Source organism: Anser brachyrhynchus (genome assembly GCF_964034855.1).
Source record: "Anser brachyrhynchus genome assembly, chromosome: 12".
NCBI lineage: Eukaryota > Metazoa > Chordata > Aves > Anseriformes > Anatidae > Anser > Anser brachyrhynchus.
In genome coordinates this window covers 20,803,152-20,825,019 of record NC_137707.1, presented here as the reverse complement: position 1 = coordinate 20,825,019, position 21,868 = coordinate 20,803,152, and the positions used below count along the sequence as shown (strand labels likewise).

The 21,868-nt window shown below is 36.4% G+C and overlaps 1 protein-coding gene across 28 annotated transcripts in view; it reads right to left on the bottom strand.

Moving 5' to 3' along the window:
* Positions 1-21,868, bottom strand: part of ZNF536 (zinc finger protein 536) — a 346,438-nt gene that overhangs the window by 127,400 nt on the left and 197,170 nt on the right. For all 28 annotated transcript variants that reach the window (XM_080552264.1, XM_080552260.1, XM_080552242.1 and 25 more), the window contains one exon: positions 7,635-7,787. In XM_080552264.1, the coding sequence (XP_080408390.1) occupies positions 7,635-7,787 (153 nt within the window). The remainder of the gene's footprint in view (positions 1-7,634; positions 7,788-21,868) is intronic.

The following is a 21,868-nucleotide window of genomic DNA, read 5'->3' as shown; positions in this document are numbered from 1 at the left end:
ATTGTTCACAAAGACAATGACTATCCTAACTCTCCAGCCCTGTTTGCACTACTGCAAACCCTTTCAGAGTGGAGTAGAAAGAGTGAATATCCCAATATGTACAATAAAAAAACATCTTGTAGAGAGCAACTTATCTAGGCAACATAATCACAGTTCTGATCTATCTACCACTTTGATTTTACAAGACACAAGACATCTCACAAAAACTATTTTATATCAGGACACAATAAAACAATAAAATTCAATGTTGCTTGTAAAATCTGAACAAAAACTTGGTAGATAACTGGAAACAGACATGTTGCCCAGTAGAAACAGGTCTATTTGTATAGTAGGTTGCATAAACAGTGAGGAAGTATAACCTATTCAAACTTCTACCAGTTCTGCTCAAAATGCAACCTGATCATACTAGTCATAGGAATTATCTGTGCTGGGAGACCACAACCAGATTACAAATAAATTTACAGAGTTTAAGGCCAGAAGGGACAATTATGATCATCTAGTCTGATCTGCTGTTCAAGACGGGCCAAAGACGCTCACATGATAAGTCCTGCATCAAAGTCAGAACTACAATTTGACACAAAACATACTTGTCTTAGTTTAAATATATTCCGTTTCAACCACAACAATGAAGAAGAATCCAACATGTCCTTATGTAAACTGTTTGCCATGTTAATTATTTTCACTATTCAAAATGTGTGCCTCATTTCTAGTTTGAATTTGTCCTAAGTCTGTTTCCTGTACTGAACCTCACAACATTTTTTCCATACTACACTAACCAGATTTTTTAATCAACAAACCATTCCCTGAGGAAGGGACTTGCACTCACCTCTCCACCTTCTCTTGCTTTGGAGTGGAACACCCTTCCCAATTTTTTCTATGTCCTTTTAAATTATGGGTACCCGCTGAAGATTTAATGAAATTTCAACTTGATATTATTCTCATAGAAAGACTGTTCACATCCATAGCTATAGCAATCAGCTAACAGCTCCCATTCTGTTGCTTCTCTGCCATAATACTAGGCCCAGTTCATCAACACCTCTAGTATTTGTTCCTTTACAGTTTGCTGATTTAAAATTCATATTGTTGAAAAGAGCCCACTTGACTATGCAACTAATCAATCCCTCCCCGTGATTTTTAGCATTTTACCATTTTTGTGCCATTGGTAAGTTTTATCAACAGCGATTTGATACTCTTCCAAATAATGATGAAATACCAAATAGACTGAGCTGAAAGCACTGCTGTGGGACTGCCAGGTTATGTACCACTTTGTCTGTGTATACTGTTGGTTTGGGGGCAAATGTCACATAGAACAAGTTATTTTCACAAGCCTTGAGAGAACCGTAAGAAACTTGATAAAACTTACTTTCATAAAATAAAATTGACTGGCATTAACTATGTTACCAGTTCTTAATTATTTACCAAATTAATTCTGTAATTTTACCTAAAACTTACATCAATGGGTAGTCCATTTATAATTTCAAGGTCTTACTATTCTTTGGGTTTGGAAAAACTAGAATAGCTCTAGAATAGCTGAAGCTTTTTTTTCTTTCCTTTTTTTTTTTTTTTTTAAATGAATTTTAATGATTTGGAGAGCTCTTCAGCCAGGGTTTTTAAGACTTTATCTGCAAGTTATCCAGTCTAATTCATTCTAAAAAATATTAAAATGTAGTGGGCTACAGTATAATAGCCTCAGTACTTAATAGCAGAACTGCATCACTGGAAAATACTTATAAAAGCCCATCATGCTTATTTCTGAGAACAGAGCAGAAGAGTATTTAGTCTTCCCTACCATAATAATTTTTTACCCATTTTGGCCATTCTTAGCAAGATACCAAGTGTTAAACCTGCAAGATCTACAGAAGTTACCTTGTACTCTGTAACCATAATATCCATGTACATATCTTTACTGTTTCTTTTAGTTCCCCTTACCAAAATCTCTATACTTCTTAATTGTTGATTTATATTTACCGCTGTGAGATTATTTGTTCATTTTTTATATTTAACATACAGCTTTTTAAAAATCTGTAACGCACCCTACACACCCGTTCCCCACTGAAAGCCCTCCAACCTTTATTAAAAAACAGATTTCTCATGGAGTTTGCCTGTGGGCTGTGCCTCTCTGCTCCTCAGCACAGTGAGGTCCATGCATCAATGCAAGAACCCCGTACCTAATGCTCCAGCAGGCAGTAGCAAGGTTTTGACGGATACTCAGGGACAATGTGTGTCTCAGTTGGATACTATACATTTCTAAACATGCTTTGGTTTTCTCTCATGCAAAGCAAATGAAATCAAACATCTTATAATTCCAGAGAATACTGCTTAATGAAAATATTGAAAACATTTTATAGCATTTTTTATTTTACCATTGAAACAGTTATTGATAACCTATTTTATTCATTGTGCAGTAGATATTTTAGAAATGAATTGCTGTATGGTTTAATTAGTTCATTATTATGCCTATTCTTACATGGTAATTTCTTTTATCATTCTAATCATTCACTTCACAGTTTTTAAACCAAATGGAATATCAAAAGTTCTGTAGGATTATTTTTGGATCCTGCACATGTTTCACCATACAATTAATCTGTTTGTCAGAAATACTAGTTAACTTCTTCTCTTTACTACTTTCCTTTACTAGCTATTTTTCTCTATTATATATGATTAAACTACCTCTACCCTTTAAGAGGACAGACTTGTGATGCTTTTCACTCAGTTTATTAAAGATTTTTAAATTGTGCACTAGGTATTACGACAAAATATTTTAATTTTTATAAAGTTTTATAATTGAATATTCTCATTTATTTATATCTCATCTACAGTATTTATTTAGTCTTTTTACATGTCTTTACTTAGTTAAAATGCAGACAGATAAATACAGTTGTTCCTTTGCAGGGAAGATTCAGTACATTAATATAAACTGCACACTAATTCCTCCAAAGCATATATATATATATGTTGTAAACCTGAAGACTTTTTACACAGCTGCTTATTGCTAAACAGTGTCTTGTCCAGAAGGGGACAATCTGTGTCTCTAATTGCTGTCACTGAAGCTGAGATTCATTATGTGACTTTCCCATTAAAATGTGAGCATTAATTTGTATAATGAAATATCACCCACTGCAGTGTTCATTAGCCATGCCCTACTGTATACTGCACATTGTTAGCTACCTAGAAACTGTAGTTAATTTCACTAATGGATATTTCCCTACTTAGTGTTTGGTAGGAAATTTATACTGTAACATTACCTCTTAAACTTTTAAGGAAATTTAAATTCAATCAATTATTTTCAACAAAAGTTTGGGACGTCATTAAGACAGGAGAAAAGGCATACTGTACAATGTTAAGGATGGGAAATCTGGAGAAATCTACAGAAATGAAAAGTCCTTTTAGTTCTTCTTAGAAATGTAAGAATAAAGGATGTTCAATACCAAAATTGTCTCCTCTTGGAGCACACATACCCATTTTCCTTAATTATTCATGTTGCTCATCCCACTACAAGAGCCTTCAGAGAATGGCAACAGGCAGTCTTTTTTTAGGAAGAAAATGTGAATTGAATTCATTTAAAACAGCACCATTTTTACTGTATTTCATCAGTTCATCTAAGCAAGTTTTAAAATTGGCTAGTCACATTTCCAAGGGAAACTGCAGTTAACACTGTAAATATAATACATGTAATACTTGTAAGATGTATATCAGCCATATCATAACATACTTTCAGCTAATGGACACAACCTTGCTAAACTGCTTCTTTCTACCCCTATCTGTCTTAGGTTTCTTCAGTTTAGCACAATCCAAACCTTTTTCAGGGCTATACTTTGCTCATGCACGTTATTCTGTTTTCATCACACAAGGGATTTAACAGTGCCAGTGATACAGGAAATATAGCTGAGGACACAAACCCAAACTGGTCCACATCTGCAGCAGTTTCTGAATGCTAATGCGAAGTGCAAGAGGTCCTAGAGCCCCTACATAGTATGTTGCTTGCCAAAAGCAGAACATATGAAATTTTAATTTTTTACGTTTAACTATTTCTGTGCTGTCCAAAGTCCCAGGCATGTAACATAAAAACAACACATCTAATTGGTTTTGGTGGGAATTGAGAATGCTCAAGAACATATAGAAGACACTCAGCTCCTTGAACGATGGAACCCTAAATTGCTGCCTGCAGAGGGGAAAAATGCAAAGTCCGGATGTGGCATATTATTGGTCTGAGATATTTTACATAAGAAAGTTTTCCTTCTCTTAGTCTGAGCACCTCTGAGCTGTCTGTGTTATAACCTTCACAGCTGTATTACCATTATTTTATAACCAGGAAGATGAGTCACAAAGTGGCTAGTCCACCCATCTTACTGTGAGTTACAACCTGAATCCAGTTTGTTCTTTTCCTAGACAGATATCCTAACCACTGGACCCTCATTCCTTTTCAAACGCCATCACTGACATTGTTCTGGAATTCTTAAAAGAAGAATGACACTATTCTCTGGCTTGTTGGAAACAGAATACAAAAGATATTCAGTACTGGAGAATTGTATAAGTATGGGGTCATAACTAAGCAACTAAAATCACCAAAGCATTCAATTGTCTTTCCTAATACATTCTATTTCATTACTGTGATATACTTTGAATTTTTGCATTTTCTTTCTTTTTTTTTTTTCCGTAAAATATTTTTGGGATACTATTATTCTTGCTAGTTTCTGAAAAAAAAAAAAAAGAAAGAAAGAAAGAAAAAAAAGCAGATCTATTTATCAATTTATTTTTCTTCATGCTTTGCAAAAGTCTGTATTCACTATAATTTTAGACACAAGGTCAAATTTTTACTTTGAGCAGTATAGCTTCCGCGCTTTAACAAAATCTCTTCCCAATTTCACATGGGGCAAATACACACTTTCCCTGTTTCTGTCTCTTCACACTGAGTTTTTGTGAGTTGAAGTAGGTAGTTTTGAAGAAGCAGGACCACACAGCCCATCTCTATCCCCTAGTCAATATAAACAAGTAATTTAGGAGGGTTATGGGGAATTCTTTCTTTCCTTTCTAAGCCATGAGGCTCTGGAAGATTTTGCCCTGAGAGTTCTTCCTCTCTTCTGTCATGGCTGTGCTAGGAAACTAGCCCTTCAACTGTTTTGAGAGCAAGAAAGAGGATAAACTCTGATTTTACATAATTATGCCCTTTTCTTCTTTTTGTACGGCAACAAGCAGACATCATATCTTATTCTCATCCCCTTAAAGCTGTTCATGGCTGAATATCATTGCATTAGAAAATAAGAAGAAACCTCTACAACTGTGTGTTGGCACTCAAATGAGTTTTTGGTGTGTTTTTTGTTGTTGCTGCTTCGTTTTGAGAAGCTTATGTGATAGCAAACTACACAGACATTGAGCCCCTGTGTTGAGAAGGTTGCAACCATAAATATCCAAAGGAAAAAAATAAGCAACCCAAGTCAGTAGCTAATTCTTTTATAACAGAGTATAGCTTCCTCCTCTTGTGAGGGATGAAACAGCTTCTCTAGCTTTTTTGGGCCAATTGCCACAGAAGCACCTCCTGGCTGGATCAGACTTTGGGTCTTGTGTTGGCATGCGTACCAAACCAACCTACTCATGTGCCTCCAAACACACAGATGTTCGAAGGAACCTGACTTCTGCTGAACTGCTTGAGCTCATCTCTAAAAAACAGGTGCTGTGAGAACAAGAACAGTAATTGAGTTAATGTAGTGGAGAAACACAGTAAAGTGTTTTTTATCAGTCAGTTATATGATCCAGGCATATAATAAAGACAGAGTGTGACATAAAAAGCAGGAAACTGTCCCTGTTAAGTATGAGCTAACCAATATTTGTTTAATAACTGGTATCTATTACATCATTTCCATTTACTGCAGAGCAACTTAATTTTTATTTAATAACTCTAGTAATTTGCCAATTTACATTTTTATAATATTTATTACGATTATTTTCAATATGTAAAACACCGCTCCATTTAAACATACTCTTGTCATTATTTACAAATACTTTGTTCTCAACCTAATGGAAATTGATTTTTATCTATTTTAAAATTATAATGCATTTTAAATGTATTGCAAATGTTGTTTCAATAGTCTATATAATGTTTTCTTTTTTTGTGTGTGTTATTTCATACATGCTTTAGTTGTTCTTGTTTTAATTTTTAGTAACTTTTAACATGCAATTTCTATGGAATATTTCCATCTCAATTAATTTACTTTCCATTAGTTCTAAGCCACAAATACCAAATGCGTAATCATTGTCATCTTTATAACAACAAAAAAATGACCACTATATAATAAAGCAAAAGGAAAGATGGGTATACTCAGGTTATTTTAAAGAATTTTCCTTTGCTTCTCCATTAGCAAAAATGTCAAATTGTTTAAACCTCATAGTTACAGGATTATTTCCCAATAAAATAACTACCATGGTTTGTTTTCACTACATTAGAGAGCAAACACATAAGGTTTGAAGTTTCATATTTCCTTCAGTTTTGGGAAGGGAGGCAAATACTGCTTATCTGCTACCTCAGTGAAATAAAAAATTCTGTTGACATTTTTCAAGCAAGAGGTATAACTGAAAAGTATTTCTTCATGCAATTTGTTTTATCTATCAATTAGAAAAATAGCAGTAACATTCCGAAATTCGTTTAAAGTATCTTAAAAAGAAAATGAATGACTCCACAACTGCACTGCCCACTGCACCTGTTTACAAAACCAAGTGTCCTAAATCTCCAGCTTTGCACGCCCTCCCAGAGCACACCACAATACCTAAGACTTGAAAGAAAACAATATCAGGTTGACCATAGACAGAATCTCAAGTGACATCAGCAGGACCTGAGGATGCCAATACTGTATGTCAGATCCTAACTATGGAGATAGTAAGCCTTCCTAAATATATAGTGTCTCTGTGTGAACTCTACCATGCACATATACACTTTTAAGCAAACATGGTATTATAATTTAATTGGAGTGGTTACATTTTTTTTAGTATCTAGAGCAGTGACATACAAAAATAAAGAAAGAATCTAGACCAGTAGTAAGTCTCTGTAGAATAGAAAGTCTGGTTTTCTTATTAAAATAAAATGTGGCAAGTTTTCTTCCCATGCTTAAAACATGTTAAGTATTACTATGTCCAAGTAGTAAGTTGGGTTAGTTCTAGCACAAAAAAAAAAAAAAAAAAAGCAGATCCATGAATCCATGAAGCTGATGTATTCATATGAACAGTGAGAGGTTAAAAATGAGCACGTTAAATTGTACAAAAATAGTAACTCTGAGCAAAACATACAGAATCCCTAAGTAGATGCTAAGGAAGGCCTTTGAAGCAGTTAATATAACTAAGTCTGAAACCAATAGGCTTATGCCTATTGAAGGACAAGGGTAATTGAAGGAAACAGTGATGAAGCAGGGAAGGAGACAGAAATAACCTCAACTGGGAAAAGATGATTCTATTAAAGTGGTCTTTATCCAACAACACATTCCTTGTGCTTTTATTTAAGACTGTCATATATCTTTCTCAAAAGACTTTCCAACTAATGAGTCCAAATCTACACTGGGAATTAAGGCTTCTAGCCACATATTATGTTAACCCACATACACACATTGCTTGTGTCGACAGTGCTCCGCTCCTCTTGTTCCTCTCACCTGTATGTATTCTCAAGTGGACCTTTAAGTGATGTGATGTTCTGAAAGTTTTTCCACAATATGGGCAGTCTTTCATGGCAGAACCAAGGCTCCTGTCTCTCAGTAAAGCTGGCTGTTGGACTCCTACAGATCTCCCAGCTTCTTCTCCAATGTCTGCAACACAGAAATGTTCTCACATCACTTCAGCACGTCAGAAGTTGTTCTCACTAAAACTGCTAACAAAACACAAAGTTAAACATGTCAATACTACACCTGTCTATTTCATTCTTTAAATCTGACAGAATGCTGACAATTCATGTATTTTCTTGTTATTCTCTTAAATTATTTCATCTTTCCTATCATCATTTTAAGCAGCATATGGTACCTTTATATTGAACCAAATTATACAAGAAAAGAAACAGCTGTGTCAGCAGCTGGTTTGATTTCTTCTTTTGCTTAGTTCCTATTAATTTTTCCCCAAAAGTTTTAAATTGTTGTTTTGTTGAATCTATTTAGTTTATAAGTATTGTAAAAATGTGCATGTTTTTAGAGGAAAAAAGGCTGCATCAGCATGTAAAAACCTTCCATAAAAATGGAATCGCAGTGATGAGTCCAACAGAAGTGGCAATGCCTACACACAAAGCTAACCAACTTTCTTCTGCAATACTTCAACATTAGAGTAATGATGCCTGACCTAGTGAGTGACCTAATATCATGGGAAAGCCAATGGAAAAATTGGTCAGATGAGGGGGGATTCTTATGCCCTCTCACTCACAGCTACTGAGTTTTCTCCTTCGATCTTCATGGCTGCAGTTACTCTTTGCTTTGTAATACAATGGGTGAGACTCCAGGACATCTTTTCTCTCTCCTGATATAAAGAAACAGTCATTCTCAGCCACCCTGAAGAAGCTGCTATTATTCAAGCAGACTATGGACAAAATAACTTGCAAAAGACTGATATAAATATTATAAAACATTGAGCATTTTTAAAAAGTCATTACTTGAACCACAGAAGACTCAGCTTTCACCTTGTACTTACAGGGTCATGTAATATCACATACAGGTATCAATTCACATTATCACCAAAGAGTATCATGGCACATGTTGAAATTCCGAAATAGATTTACGATACTGGCACACCACAGAGATACAATACACATGGACACATTACCATACCTGTGTGCAAAAGCTGAGTTATGAGGTCTGTATTGAGGTGGGGAGTAGGTAGTTAAAATCTGCATGCAAAGTCTCGACTATTTCAACCATAAACTAGTGACCGAAAATGCTCTGTCTCTACCCATTTGATATGTAACTAAAGCTGTCAGGAAACAGTGCAGTTTAAACAGCGTTGTCTTTTAAATGGAAGTGATGGAACATAAGAAAAACTTAACATTTGGCTCTAATAAAAACTGCTCACAGAAGAGCAGAGACCCAAATACCACATTACTGGAAAAGGTAAAACTAACAAGAATTTCATTATTTATTATAAAATGGTCACTCTAAACACTTTCACTTAAAGCTGAAAGAAGGGGGTGACCAAAAAAAAAAAAAAAAAAAGAAAAGAAAGTATAAATGCTTATCTTAGTCACGTATGTCATCAAGCTATTGTTAATAATCAACAGGCAAAATCTGATTCTTGAAAATGACATTCTTGTTTAATACTTTCTGACTGCTCTTAGACCGCAGAGTTATAGCACACTATTTCGGTTACAAGGCTAGTAACTGTCATTTTGAATTATTCACATGTATGTAAAGAAACATAATGCAGAGTTTATTTTGTCTTTCAGAATCCAGAAAAGCGTACATAGGTGCTAGTCTATAATTTCAACTTTCCTAAAGAGTTTAGATTTTCCACTTTTTTTCTCCTCAATAGTTGTATATAACCACATCCTAAACTGCTTCAGGAGAAAAAGAATTCCTGAGTGCAAAAAGCATTTCTGAAGTGCAAAATATGGAATGTTGATGATAAATGGTGGGATTTTATTTTCATTTTCAATAAATACTGTATGAGCATTATAGATAAATATATAGATAAAGCTAACAAGCCACTCAGGAGGAATTTACCGAATGAGTCTACTAGTTATGTTTTGCTAAATGTCACTCTAAATGATGGCCTGTTATCCATTTGCCTTTTATCTTTCTATCTAGAATATGTGTGGCCCAATAAAAAAGAATAAATTTGTAAGATAAACAGCTCGCTTTGCAGATTTAAGAGTCTAATTTTCACTTTACACAAAATTGAATTTTTTCAAGGCAGCGAGACGATGGAGTTTACTCTAGCACTAATCCCTCTGAAAAAGCAAACTGAAAACAACAATGAAGCAAAGAAAGATGTGGGTGGTCTGAAGAGTTTTCTTTTAGATTTAAATAGACATACAGTAGATAGTTCCAAAGGCTTTGCTCCAACAGGGGCCTTACCTTGAAGAATTTTTCTTCCCACAGTGAAAGCATTCCTAAGACTTTAAAGCTGGGCTGAGGGGTTTTCTTTTGAATTCCTCAGCCTACAAAGCCCACCGAAGCACTGGAGGCCATCACTACCTGAATGAACAGCTTTACATCTAAGTCCTTTTATTTCCAACAATGAAAAGATATGTTCAAGGATGCCGTCTGTCCCCATAAAATGCTACCCCAACTTCTTACTACGGCCCTGTTTTGGCAAATTGTACCTATTTGTCAAGGCACTTAAGTTTAAAATACGCTTAACTTTAAAATGCATTTACATCTCACTGCTGTCAAGTTTTTTATACTGACTCTCTTAAAACAACGAATGGACAGTGAAGGGGAAAAAAATGTGAAACAGAAAAAGGATAAGTGATTAGCAAGGAAAGAGTTATGAGGCAAACTGGTGATTATAGGTTAAGCCAAAAACAATATATGGGCAGAATGAAAAATCTTCTACTTTACCAATAGTCATTTCTGCTGCACCTCAGATGTGCCCCTTTCTCCTGCTTTGTTACCCTCTTCCTAAGCACAAAATCTCAGTTATGTTAAAGCGTGCAGAACTGTGGTAATGTTTTACAGGCCAGCAGAACTAGGATTAGCCCCACCAAATCCATCTATGAGTTACTTGGGATTTGAGCTATGGTCTTCAGGCTGCTCAATTCTGAGGATAAAAGATCAGGAAGGAAAGAGAACAGTTACTTATCTTGCAGTCATTGTGGTTCACTGAGTTATGCGGTCTACATGATGTGCACTCGATGCACATGAGATTAGGCTTCTTTTTTTACTACCTACTTCCATTATAGGCAGGTCTATGTCCTGAATGTCTTCCTGCCCATCCCTACCTTTCCTGATTCAAGTGCAGGAAATAACAGAACCGGGTATGAAATATTGTGTAGAGTTACAGGCTAGATGTGCAGCTTCCAAGCCTTGTATCTGAACTTACTTTCACTGAGCTTTTCTTTCACTTTGCTCACAGCAAAAGCCACGTGTAGAACTGCAAAAAGCAACATTCAGTTCTAAATGAGAAACCTGTCTTTGTGTCAGAGCAAGGAAAAGGCCACACCTGTGAGACCTGCCACACACAGCCGATGGACAGGCAGATACACCTCCTCAGCATGGCACGCAGCCATGAAGCAGCTTCTAGGGGAGACGTGCTGGGACACATCTTGTGTACCATGCCTTGGGTGACCATAAAGTCCCGATTCATTCTGCAGCCACTTGTGTGGTCAGCTGTAAGTGCTCACCTCAAGCTGCTCTCAGTTTGCTGTGGAACCTGTCTTTGGCACGACGGGGATTCATCAGGGCAGCCTTGAACTGTGCCATGGTGAAAAGGGACATGGGAGAGTCTCATGGCCAGAGGCTCACACAGAGGCAGGTAGTTCGCACCACCCCTAGCATAGCCATCCACCCACCTGCACTCTGTGCCTTGAACAAATAGCAAAAAACATCTAGGCCTGGCTGAATGCTCTTCACAGCTTACAGGTGGTGACAATCCCCTATGAAGGACTCAGATGCAACAGCCATTGGCTTTGCCTTCAAGAGCTACCGTTCTGTGGCTGTCACTTAGTGACTGCCATGGGACGAGTGCAAGGAAAGAAACTTCACTTTAACATCCATATCAGAAGGTGGTAATTAGCTACATAATCAAAGAGCTGATTTGGCCAAAACGTGAACGAGTCTATTTACCACACAGACTGAAATGAAAATTGAGCAAGCCATAAGACCAGTACTTGCAGGACTAGCTGTAGGACTAGCCCTTCATCAGACAGAAGCCCCCCTCTCTGGAGAGGAAGGATGAAAAGCCAGCACTGGAGAGGAGCTGCACAGGGCTGCAGGCTGTGTCCACATTCCCTGCAGTACAGATTTCCTCAGAGCCAGATAACACCAGGAAGCAATTTTGAGCCAGGAACACTTTTACAGTAGCAGGTTAAAAGAAAATAAGTGAGAAGTACACTGATGAATCCTCTTTTTACAGCAAGTATCTTACTAGGAATCAGAAATTATCAACTCAGAAATGAGCTACTGTCACAACTATCAGTGGCCTCAGCACAAGGATACGGACCCCACTGGGGCACAATGCCAACTTCAGTGGATATTTCTAGAAAAGAGAATACATACATAGGTAGATAACAAGTCTGTGTACTCAGAGCAGAGTCAGTCATATGAATATTTTTTTGGTTTTGAAATTTCTGTATGTTTTCTGTAAGACTGGCCTACCTTTGTGGGAGGAGTTTATAAACTTGATTAGAAAAGGACTGACTGTTTTGTAAAAAGAAGCATGTTTTCAGTTGGTTAGGTAATAGCACTGACTTCTGTCATATGAACAGCAAATATTCAAAGGAGCATCTACATACATGTCCCATAAATTTTACAAGAGCATTTATTTGCTGCGTGTATGTGAAAGTACAGGGATTCACAAAGAAGTACTTTCATGTTCAAAGGAGCTAAATTGCAGTCCTCACACAGACTAAATTATCAGTGAAGTCAGTTGGAATTTTTCAACACAAGGATTGCCAAATTAGCCAAAAACAGGCAATCACATGGAAAAGGTAATCAACTCACAAAATAGGTAATCACAAATGTGTTTGCTCTTGCACATTTTTCAGTCATTATTAAAGAACCCTTTGAAAGGGTGGCCAAAAGCCTTTAAAGATGCACATAATCCCACGTTTCTGTATATTTCAGAAATTCAAAATATTTGCAGTTCTTTTAAGCTGTCTTCAAAACTTAATGAAACATGGTGCAACATGAAGTGGCAATGACCATGGTTATTTAAAAACAGAAAAATTAAATGTATAAACCACCCTGATAATCCCACCTTATGTACAACTACTTACTTTAGCAGGAAAAAATTTATTCTGAATCGAATGTCAAGAAGAGAGTTAGAAGATATTCAATATTTTAATCCTGTCACTGCTGTAATCTTTATGCAAGTATGCCTAGACTCTGACCACCCTGTTCCCTGGGAAGAAGTAAAGGATACAAAAGTTTCTGGGAAAACATGCTTTACCTTTCTTGCCAATTCCTTAGAGAAAACATGAATAAGATTGAAAATAGTGGAAAATAGGGTTATAATTAATCATATTTTTTTCAGTTACCTGAAGTAGCTTCGATAGTATGCTTAGATGTGAGACTAGAATCTGCCCCAGTGCTTACAAATCTGAAATTAGAATCCTGTTAGCAGATGTTACTACACTTTTTGCTAGTGAAGTTCATGGCTTAAAATAAAAGTCTAATATTACTGAATATTACAGTTATATTTTAGGCCTCCGGAAAGAGTTACTAATGTCTTAGGTCAGGAACAACTTGCTGTCTCTATTGTTTCATCAAGGATTTAGGTTTTATAATGACCATATATGGGAATCTTAAACTGTGGAACATTAATATAGATTGGCAGAGAATTTGTTTAAACAGAGAGCTATTTTAGACGAGAATTGGAAAGGAGGCCTACTAGTGAGAAAACAGCATTCACATTGTTTGTATTATTAGAAATAAAGATTATACCAAAGGTTCCACTGGTAAATAAAGAGATACCACTTCTGACATCAGACTTCCCACTCAGCCCTCCGAACCGCACAAGCAAACAAAATTCACAGTTGCCCTGCCTATGCTACCACTGCGTGCTTTAGCAGATTTAAATTTAAAGTACAAGCTAAATTAAACTGAAGTAAAATGCCCACATCAATTTACACCAGGAAAGACTTGCCACATCTAGAAGTGAGCACACAGCAGTTATAGCCAATACCACCAACTACAAGGGAACTCCCTAGGAGTTATTTCAAGCTCAAGAGAAGACGAGCCAAAATATTTTAAGCAATTTCTTAGTAACTAGCATGCTGGCAACTTGGGACAGCGCACACACCTTAAGCCCATACTTTTGACACAGAGGATGACTGGTGGTTTTCACATGCCATGGGTTACACAACACTACAGCATGTATGCAAATTTTGGTTATATTACAATGCTTTTTAGTGTGGTACACATTCTGAGAAATATGCAAGAGTCTGTATATACAGCATAAAGAGACACAACAGACATTTAACCAAAATTAAGCTGTTTATCACAAAACGTTTCTTATCCTCTTTTCATTTTAATCAAATTCCCTACAGAGTTTTTGCTTTAGAGTTCCTAGTAGTCTTACTTTGCAAATTGTTCTAAATCTTTAAAACCTTTTAAGATAATCAAAGTTCAAACACAGTTTCTGAGTACATCTTTTTAGCTGTCTGATTTGTTTGAAGAATCCTGTGTCCAAAAGACAAAATCAGATATAGTACTTAAAAAAAACAGGGTTAATTACTTGCCATTAACTTACAATGGCTCTGTTTGGACTGAGAATTCATATTATAAACAAAGATTTTTTTGAATAGACTGTTTTTTTTTCCAAGAGACCTTTTTTACTCTTTCTTAAAAAAAAAAAAAAAAAAGTAAAAAAAAGTTAAGTATCTTACAATTTCTTTCATTTAACAGTTGGCAGAAGGAAACTCCCAGATGAACACTGGCCTGTGTCTTTCTCTTTAACCAGCTGAGTGATCCAAGCTTTTAATAAAGCTGTTCCAATTATTGTAAAAGTCATCTAGTACCTTATAGCCACAAATATTGACAGTTTATTGCACAACGCATTCATGACATTTGAAGGTCACATCATACATAATACATACACTTTTATAAAAGTGTCTGGAACAAAGAGATACATGATCAGCAATTACATCTTACCATTTTAGGGTATGATTTTATACTTATTTAAAATGAAATACTGTGTAAAATTCAAATAGTTAATAAAAAACAAAATAGTTCATTTGCTGTACTGTTTTATTAATGAGTGATACTTAGTTCAGTTGTACAAAATCAACAGAATGTAGTCCATGCCCCGAGAAGATTACAGTTAAATATCATTATCCTGTAAACCATCACACATTCTCTTAGCTCATCATAAGAAGAAAGTAAGCTTGAGACTTTGATCTTGCACCTGTATACCTCTCCAGGCCTACAGAACTCAATGATGCTTCAACACTTAGATTCAAATCAATACCTTAGCATGTTATTGAAATACTCATTCCACTAAAATTGAATCAAAATGAGACTGAAGAGAGTACAGAAGAAATTTTTGGAATGTAGGCACATGAAGGCATATTGAACATCTTCAGATTGTTTCCAATGCTTATGACTTTTAGGGCTATTCTGAAGTGCATGCCCCAGCGATATAATTAAAAAATGCAATTTATGCAATCAGACCAAAGTAAAGTCCTTCACTGAAGTAAACAAACATCAGGAATACACAGAGATCACCACTAGAGATCACCTGTAAAGTCCAGCTAATAAGAGCTGAGTTTGCAGCAAATGACTACATTGTTCCCACTAATACCATCTTTGCTACTTTCTTCCAAGATCCTGGAATACTTTTTTTCCTAAATCCTTTGTGTGCAAGACTCTTGAACCACACAACCCCTTCACTGGCTTTCCAGTTCAGTTATTCCAGTACCATGGCTTTGACATCCTACTTCTTTAGTTTGACTGTATAGATAAAGATGTACTTCTTCATTTATGTAACAATGGATCTGTTTGCTATCTTGAATGTAACATTAGTTACTCACAGCGATGAGCTTCTGTTTGCTCTTAGTTCCTTCAGAAGCGCACATCTGAGCTGCCAGGACACCTTATTGTACTTCTCTGTACAGAATACATTTATTTACAAGTAAAGCACTCTTTGGATCACCTGCTGTGGGCTTAAACGTACCTATGGATCTTTTCTTGGTGTATTGCCAATGTTCCTTCTAATCTATCCTCAAAATTTACAGTAGTGCTCACTTGCACTTCTGACAGTAATGCAAGCTCCCAAACCTTCCATGCGACTGACCTTTCCGTGTTTTTCTCCTCTTATTTTTTAAACAGGCTTAGAGTATTCTGGGTTATTCCCCAATGTTCATGCCAACAACAGTCTGCCTTTCACATGTAAGCCTGTCTGTCTCACTAGTTTTCCTACTCAAACCCTGACTCCCCCGAGTTAGCTTTGATCCTGGCCTTAGATTTGAAATGGGCACTTGGTTACTGACCAGATAGGACGAGGTCTTTCTGCACTTCATACAGATTGTTTACTGCTTTTGGAGAAAATTCCAATAGGGAATCTCAGCAGAGAAGCTATCCAACTGGATCATCTTTTGGATTTGTGTGTTATTTGTAGGCAGGTGTTCAGGTACCAGATGGCCTTAAAGCCCATATTACTCAGGTTATAGCAGCTTCTACAGGCTGTCTGCATCATATTCCCATCTCTGAGATTTGCAGAGTGGCTACATGGAGCTTGATAAACACTCTTACCTACCATTGCTCTCCTGATGCCAAGGCTAGATCAGATATCCAATTTGGGAGAGTTGCCTTACAGTCCCTCTTTAATTAAGTACTCCTGATCTCCCACTCCTGGGATGGATTGCTACTGCTGATTAAGCTCCAGAAGTAAGGATCTGTGGAGGCAATTTCATGAGGGAGAAAATGAAGTTGCTAGCTAATCAACTAAAATAACCATTAACTGGACTTCTGTGAATGAATATATTGCCGCCTTCTTGCTTCCATACTTAGCCTGTTTCTTCCACATTTCAGCATCTTTACCTACTTATAAACCAAACAGGTAAGGTATACTTCATTACAACCTCTATCTTATTCCTACTACACTTGTGGGACAGCAGAACCATTTAGTACAGGCCACACTAAGAAGGAAATCCAAGACCGTCAGTAAATTGTAGAGAAGATGGTGAATCTGGGTGGAAGAGAGCAGTACAGAATTCATTTTCTGTAACTTGTCCAATGTGCCCAAAAATATAGAGTCTGTGAGACTCTAAAAAGCAGAAATTAACAACCAGCTCCACACAGTTTTCAAAATTCATTAAATATCTTTTAAAATCTTTTGAGTAATTGTATGGAAATATTTAATAACTATACAGGCCAAGTTTCACCTTGAGTTGCTGGGCTTAGACAATAAAAAAAATAAATAAATTTTCAAGTCAGAACCACAGACTTGGCCACATTATAAGTAGGTCTTGGGGCCTCAGGTCTTATTACAGAAGTTTTTTCACTCTATGGATTAAGAAACACCCTTTTCATAATTATTATCTTATCATAGGTTGGTAAAATCAGGATAGAAGTGCTGGTAGCACATTATCAGCTTTTATAAAAACTTCTTCTAATAAAGAAAAATGTAAATTACTGAAAATGTCACAGGATCATCTTTCTGTAGACCCCAGTAAGAAAGAAACCAACACTAGAATCAGTCTCATAAAAACAACTGTACAGGTTAAAGTAGGTAAATTACTAATTTTCCCTCAACAAAAAGAAAGAGAAGTAAAGTCTGTCATTCCTTTTACAGATTACTGATTACAGACGTGCTGACAAAGTCTCCAAAAAGTGGATAATGTCACAGTGTGTGATACAACACTTGGACAGATTGTGACAGTACAGACTTTATTTTCTTAAATTTTACTTTCCAGTGCTGCCTCCAAACTAAATGACTGCTTTGAGCTAATACAAATACCTCTGTAAATAATTTTTCTCCCATTAACTTTTTTGGTACATGCCACTTAAGTATAATTTCCAACTTCTTTCTGCATTTAAAAAAAAAAAAAAAAGTCATATTTGAAGAAATACTTATAAGCAATCCTGAACTGCTGAGACAATTTTATTAGCAACCTCTTTCTAAAAATAAAATATGTTAATTACATGAGTTTTGCTATAATGGAAAAATATTGATTAAATTCATTACTTCTAGTGCTGAGAAAGGATCCTTTAACTGCTTAGTATTTTTTTCTTCCTCATTGGTTTCACAGTGGATTGCAGACATATTGGGACCAAGATGTCTTATAACATGATATCATATGAATGCACTCATTAATTATTTTATACTAATGACGCATCTCAAAAGGTACATTAGTAGGTCAACCTGTACCCATGTTTTGTAAAATAGCCTTAGAGTACGCTAATATTAACATGCTATTTGTAGGCTATAAAAGTAAGAAATAGTGCATATGGAGCTAATATATCAATAATCCAATCTCCATTTTCTACTATGAAAATATACAATTTTTCATCTGAACTATCTGGGTAAAGAAAGAGGAAAAAATACTGTATTTTGAACCCTCCTCTGATTTAGCTGAGCTTGTGGCAATAACTGGTTTAGGCATAGGCTTCAGTATGCTGGAATGATCTTGAAACTAATTTTGCATGTGTTGGAGTTGGACTGTGGCCATGCACGTCAGTATGCTGGAACTGAGTTATATAAATCCTGAGCCTTATTTTACATGTGGTGGTGTTGGACTGTGGCCCTGCCATCTTTTAGTTCTCCATCTGTAGATATCAAAGCCAGGGTGTGCCCGGACACTTGCTACTGCTCACTGCTTTCCTTCCACAGGCCTCTTCTGAGCTCCGTGCTCAGCAGCTATGGCCTTGCAAATACCCTCCACACCGGTGGGACTGGGAGCTCTTCAAAGCCCTGGCAGGTCTCATGAACCTTCATCTGAAGTCTCTTTTCTGCCATGGCTGGCCTTTCGTGCCCATTACACTTCTCATATCACTGTAATCCTAGCTAGTTATATACAACATCAGGGATGAGAAATAACTTCTCAGACAGATGGTCCCTCAGATTCAGTGAGTTAATTCCTCTTTCAATACTAGGTAAACAGCCCCTTAATTTTTAAGCAATTTATTGAGATCACAGCTCACAGACTTACAGAAGGTCTCAGAGTTTTCCTGACATTACATTTTCCCTGCGACCACTGTGATTTAAGTCCAGACAAAAAGCTAGAAGCTGTTTTCCTCTGGGGAAGGGGATGAGAAAAGAAAATATCAGGTGTTTGGAAGCAACATTCCTTCAAAAATACAAGAAACACTGGCTTTACATAAAGCTGGATTACCAACACAAAGGCAGTAATGCATAGTACTGAGAAAAACAAAAGCAGTTGTACAAAGTACTTATCACCCTAAGGTGAACTAGTGACATGGTGGGACGTACAGTCTGACTGTAACATGGTACAGTTTTTGAATGCCTCCTTCCACTAGTTCACTGTTCTTCCACATTAGTTCACCAGCAAATATATATTTTAGCCCATCAGGACTATCTATAAAATCAGGAAATAATCCAGACTAACTTATTTGCAAACACATTTCTCTACCTGAAATTAATAACATTTTGTCTATATGAAGCCTACCAAACTGAAGAAACAACTTCACAGTAAGGTCAAAATTGCACATTTGAATGCAGATCTAGCTTTTTTTTTTTTTTTTTCATGTGACTAGTCAGACACAACTTAGTTTATTAGCTGCCTTGGAGACAGACAGACTTTAGGAGAAGAAGGGTTGTTCCATTCCTTTGCTTATTAGCAATTTACTTTTTCAAATTCTATTTCTGCAAACTCCAATGCCAAAAGAAATTCAAAAACCAGGTAGTCTGCATGCACAGAAGCACCTTTTGTTTAATAAATAATTCAGCCATGTATTTCTTTTTAATTTAAAAAGGGTCTGACTGAATAGTCAACAGAGTGAACTAAAGTTAGCAAAATATGGTGTTGAAAAATTTAAAAGTATATTCAAGGCCATATTCATTTGCTTCACTTCTACACTGGAGAGGCAGACTGCTGCAGTTCTACCTTTTTTATATTTTCTTTTGCTTTCTTTTCTTTTTTTTTCCTTTTTTTTTTTTAAATATACTCATACAACCATGCAACACTCCTTTGATTTTGAAACCTTCCTTGTCCTAGAATTAGTCTCTCTCTCTCTTTCTGTTAACAGCACAACAGCAACTTCTCCTTTACGTCATGAACATCACCAGAAATTCAGCCAAAATGTTCTCACGAGCTCATCTGCCATGCCTGTAAGTGTCAGGCATAGCTACCGAACATCTTGAAAAACAAAAATACAGGAAAACATTCTGGAAATATTCTGACCATCATGTGGATGTTAGTTCCATATATTAATAAGTGTATGTTAAGGTACAGGAAACACATCCAGCTGCAAAAATCTGCAGATAATGATAAAATGAAATCGACTGAACACATAACATGCTATTGCAAATGCATACAGATAGTTGCAATCAGTTGAGTCTATTTGGTACCAACTGATCCTCTTGAAGACAGAAGTATATACAACTATCGTAAGTATGAATTCACACACTTGGTTTTATAAGACAAAATTCCCGGTAATAAAGGATAAGAAGGAACAAAATAAATAGAGTCAATTTGTCTACCTAGTCTTCAGCACCAGAATGTTCAAATAATTATCTTGAATCTTAGGGCAGTTAGCAAGGAAAAAGTGAGGCTGTGGTGAAATCTCCTTTTTCAGATTCCTGGAGATCTACCCATTCCCCCCGTACAACCCAAAGCAGCAGCAGGTACATAAAGTCTTCTTAACAAAGCCCAATCTTTTAGCCTCCACTCTGCTGAGTGGTTGAACGCTTTACTGCAAATGGCTTTACTGCATTTTGCATCCTTTCTGATCAACGTCCTCTGCATCACTGACCGCTCTTGTAACCATCATGAAATATCCACCAACATGAAATTACCAGTTGGATTTTCATGACATCAAATGCTGACAAAAAGAAATCCTATCTCAGAAAGGTCAGATCTGCAGGAAAGATCTTTACAGGGAAAGAGAGTAGGGGAAACCTACCCCTTACAAAGGAGCACTGATTTTAAAGAAAAGGACTCCAAAACATCCCATCTTTCAGAGTGGACATACTTATTTTCAATGCACCTGTTAGAAACAGAGGATTACACATAGGTCACGTTTGAAAGAGACAGGCGTTTCACAAGTACTTCTTGAAAAATTCCATAGGGTATGGAAGAAGAGCAGCTTTTCACCGTTTTTTCACTATCGTGAACAGAAGTAAAATTACCTGTAGTATATAAGACAAAAACATTAAACAGACTAGATAAACGCTCTGGACAGACCGGAAAATGGATAGTTTTAAATGAAACTTTTAACACCTTGGTCTGCTGTGACAAAACTACCCATGAAATATATGCCCCCAAAAATCCCTGAATCTGACAAAGTACAAACAAAAGCATCAGGACAACTATAGAAATGTAGACAAAAACTCCTACCCTGCAATTCAGAGGGGCTTAAGATTTTAATTTTGGCCAATTACTAGCTTAAATGAAGACACTATGTAATAAATACCATCTCAATCAACAGACTAATTTTAACTCTGAGAATAAAGACTACTGCATTTGTGGAGACACACGTTTCCATGCCTTTTCAGGATGGTACTAGTGGGAGCCACTCCAATAGCCTGGCAAGCCCATGCAGAATTTGGTACATAACAAACTGGCTTGCAACTGATTACATTTGAAAGCTGTCTACTGTGGGATTGACCAACGTAACAAAGTAATGTATGGGATTGAGAAAAGTTGAATGGCAGAACAAAATGGTCAAATGAAACTGAAATAACGTCAACAATTGTACTACTACTGGTCCTTTACTGGCTACAGATAAGTGATATCTTGCTACAGATATGTGTCCAGTCATGGGAATCACGGGTATTTGTCTCAAAAAAGGGATCTTATTGACTACTGGGCAATGGAGCTTTCTGATAGATGCTGAAACGTTTTAAGAAAGGGTGAACAACTAAAACCTGTTGCGGCTGAAGTCTGTAACTCTATACTGCTATCATAGGAGTTTTATCATAAAACTGCAGCCAAAGGACATTAATCAGGACAGTAGCATAGTGTATTAAAAATAAACAATGATAGAAGGATTCAACTTAGGAAAGGCAGCTCTGGTACCAGACAGGGCAATGGTGAGTATTGGAGACCAGTGGAAATGGCATTCCAGAAAAG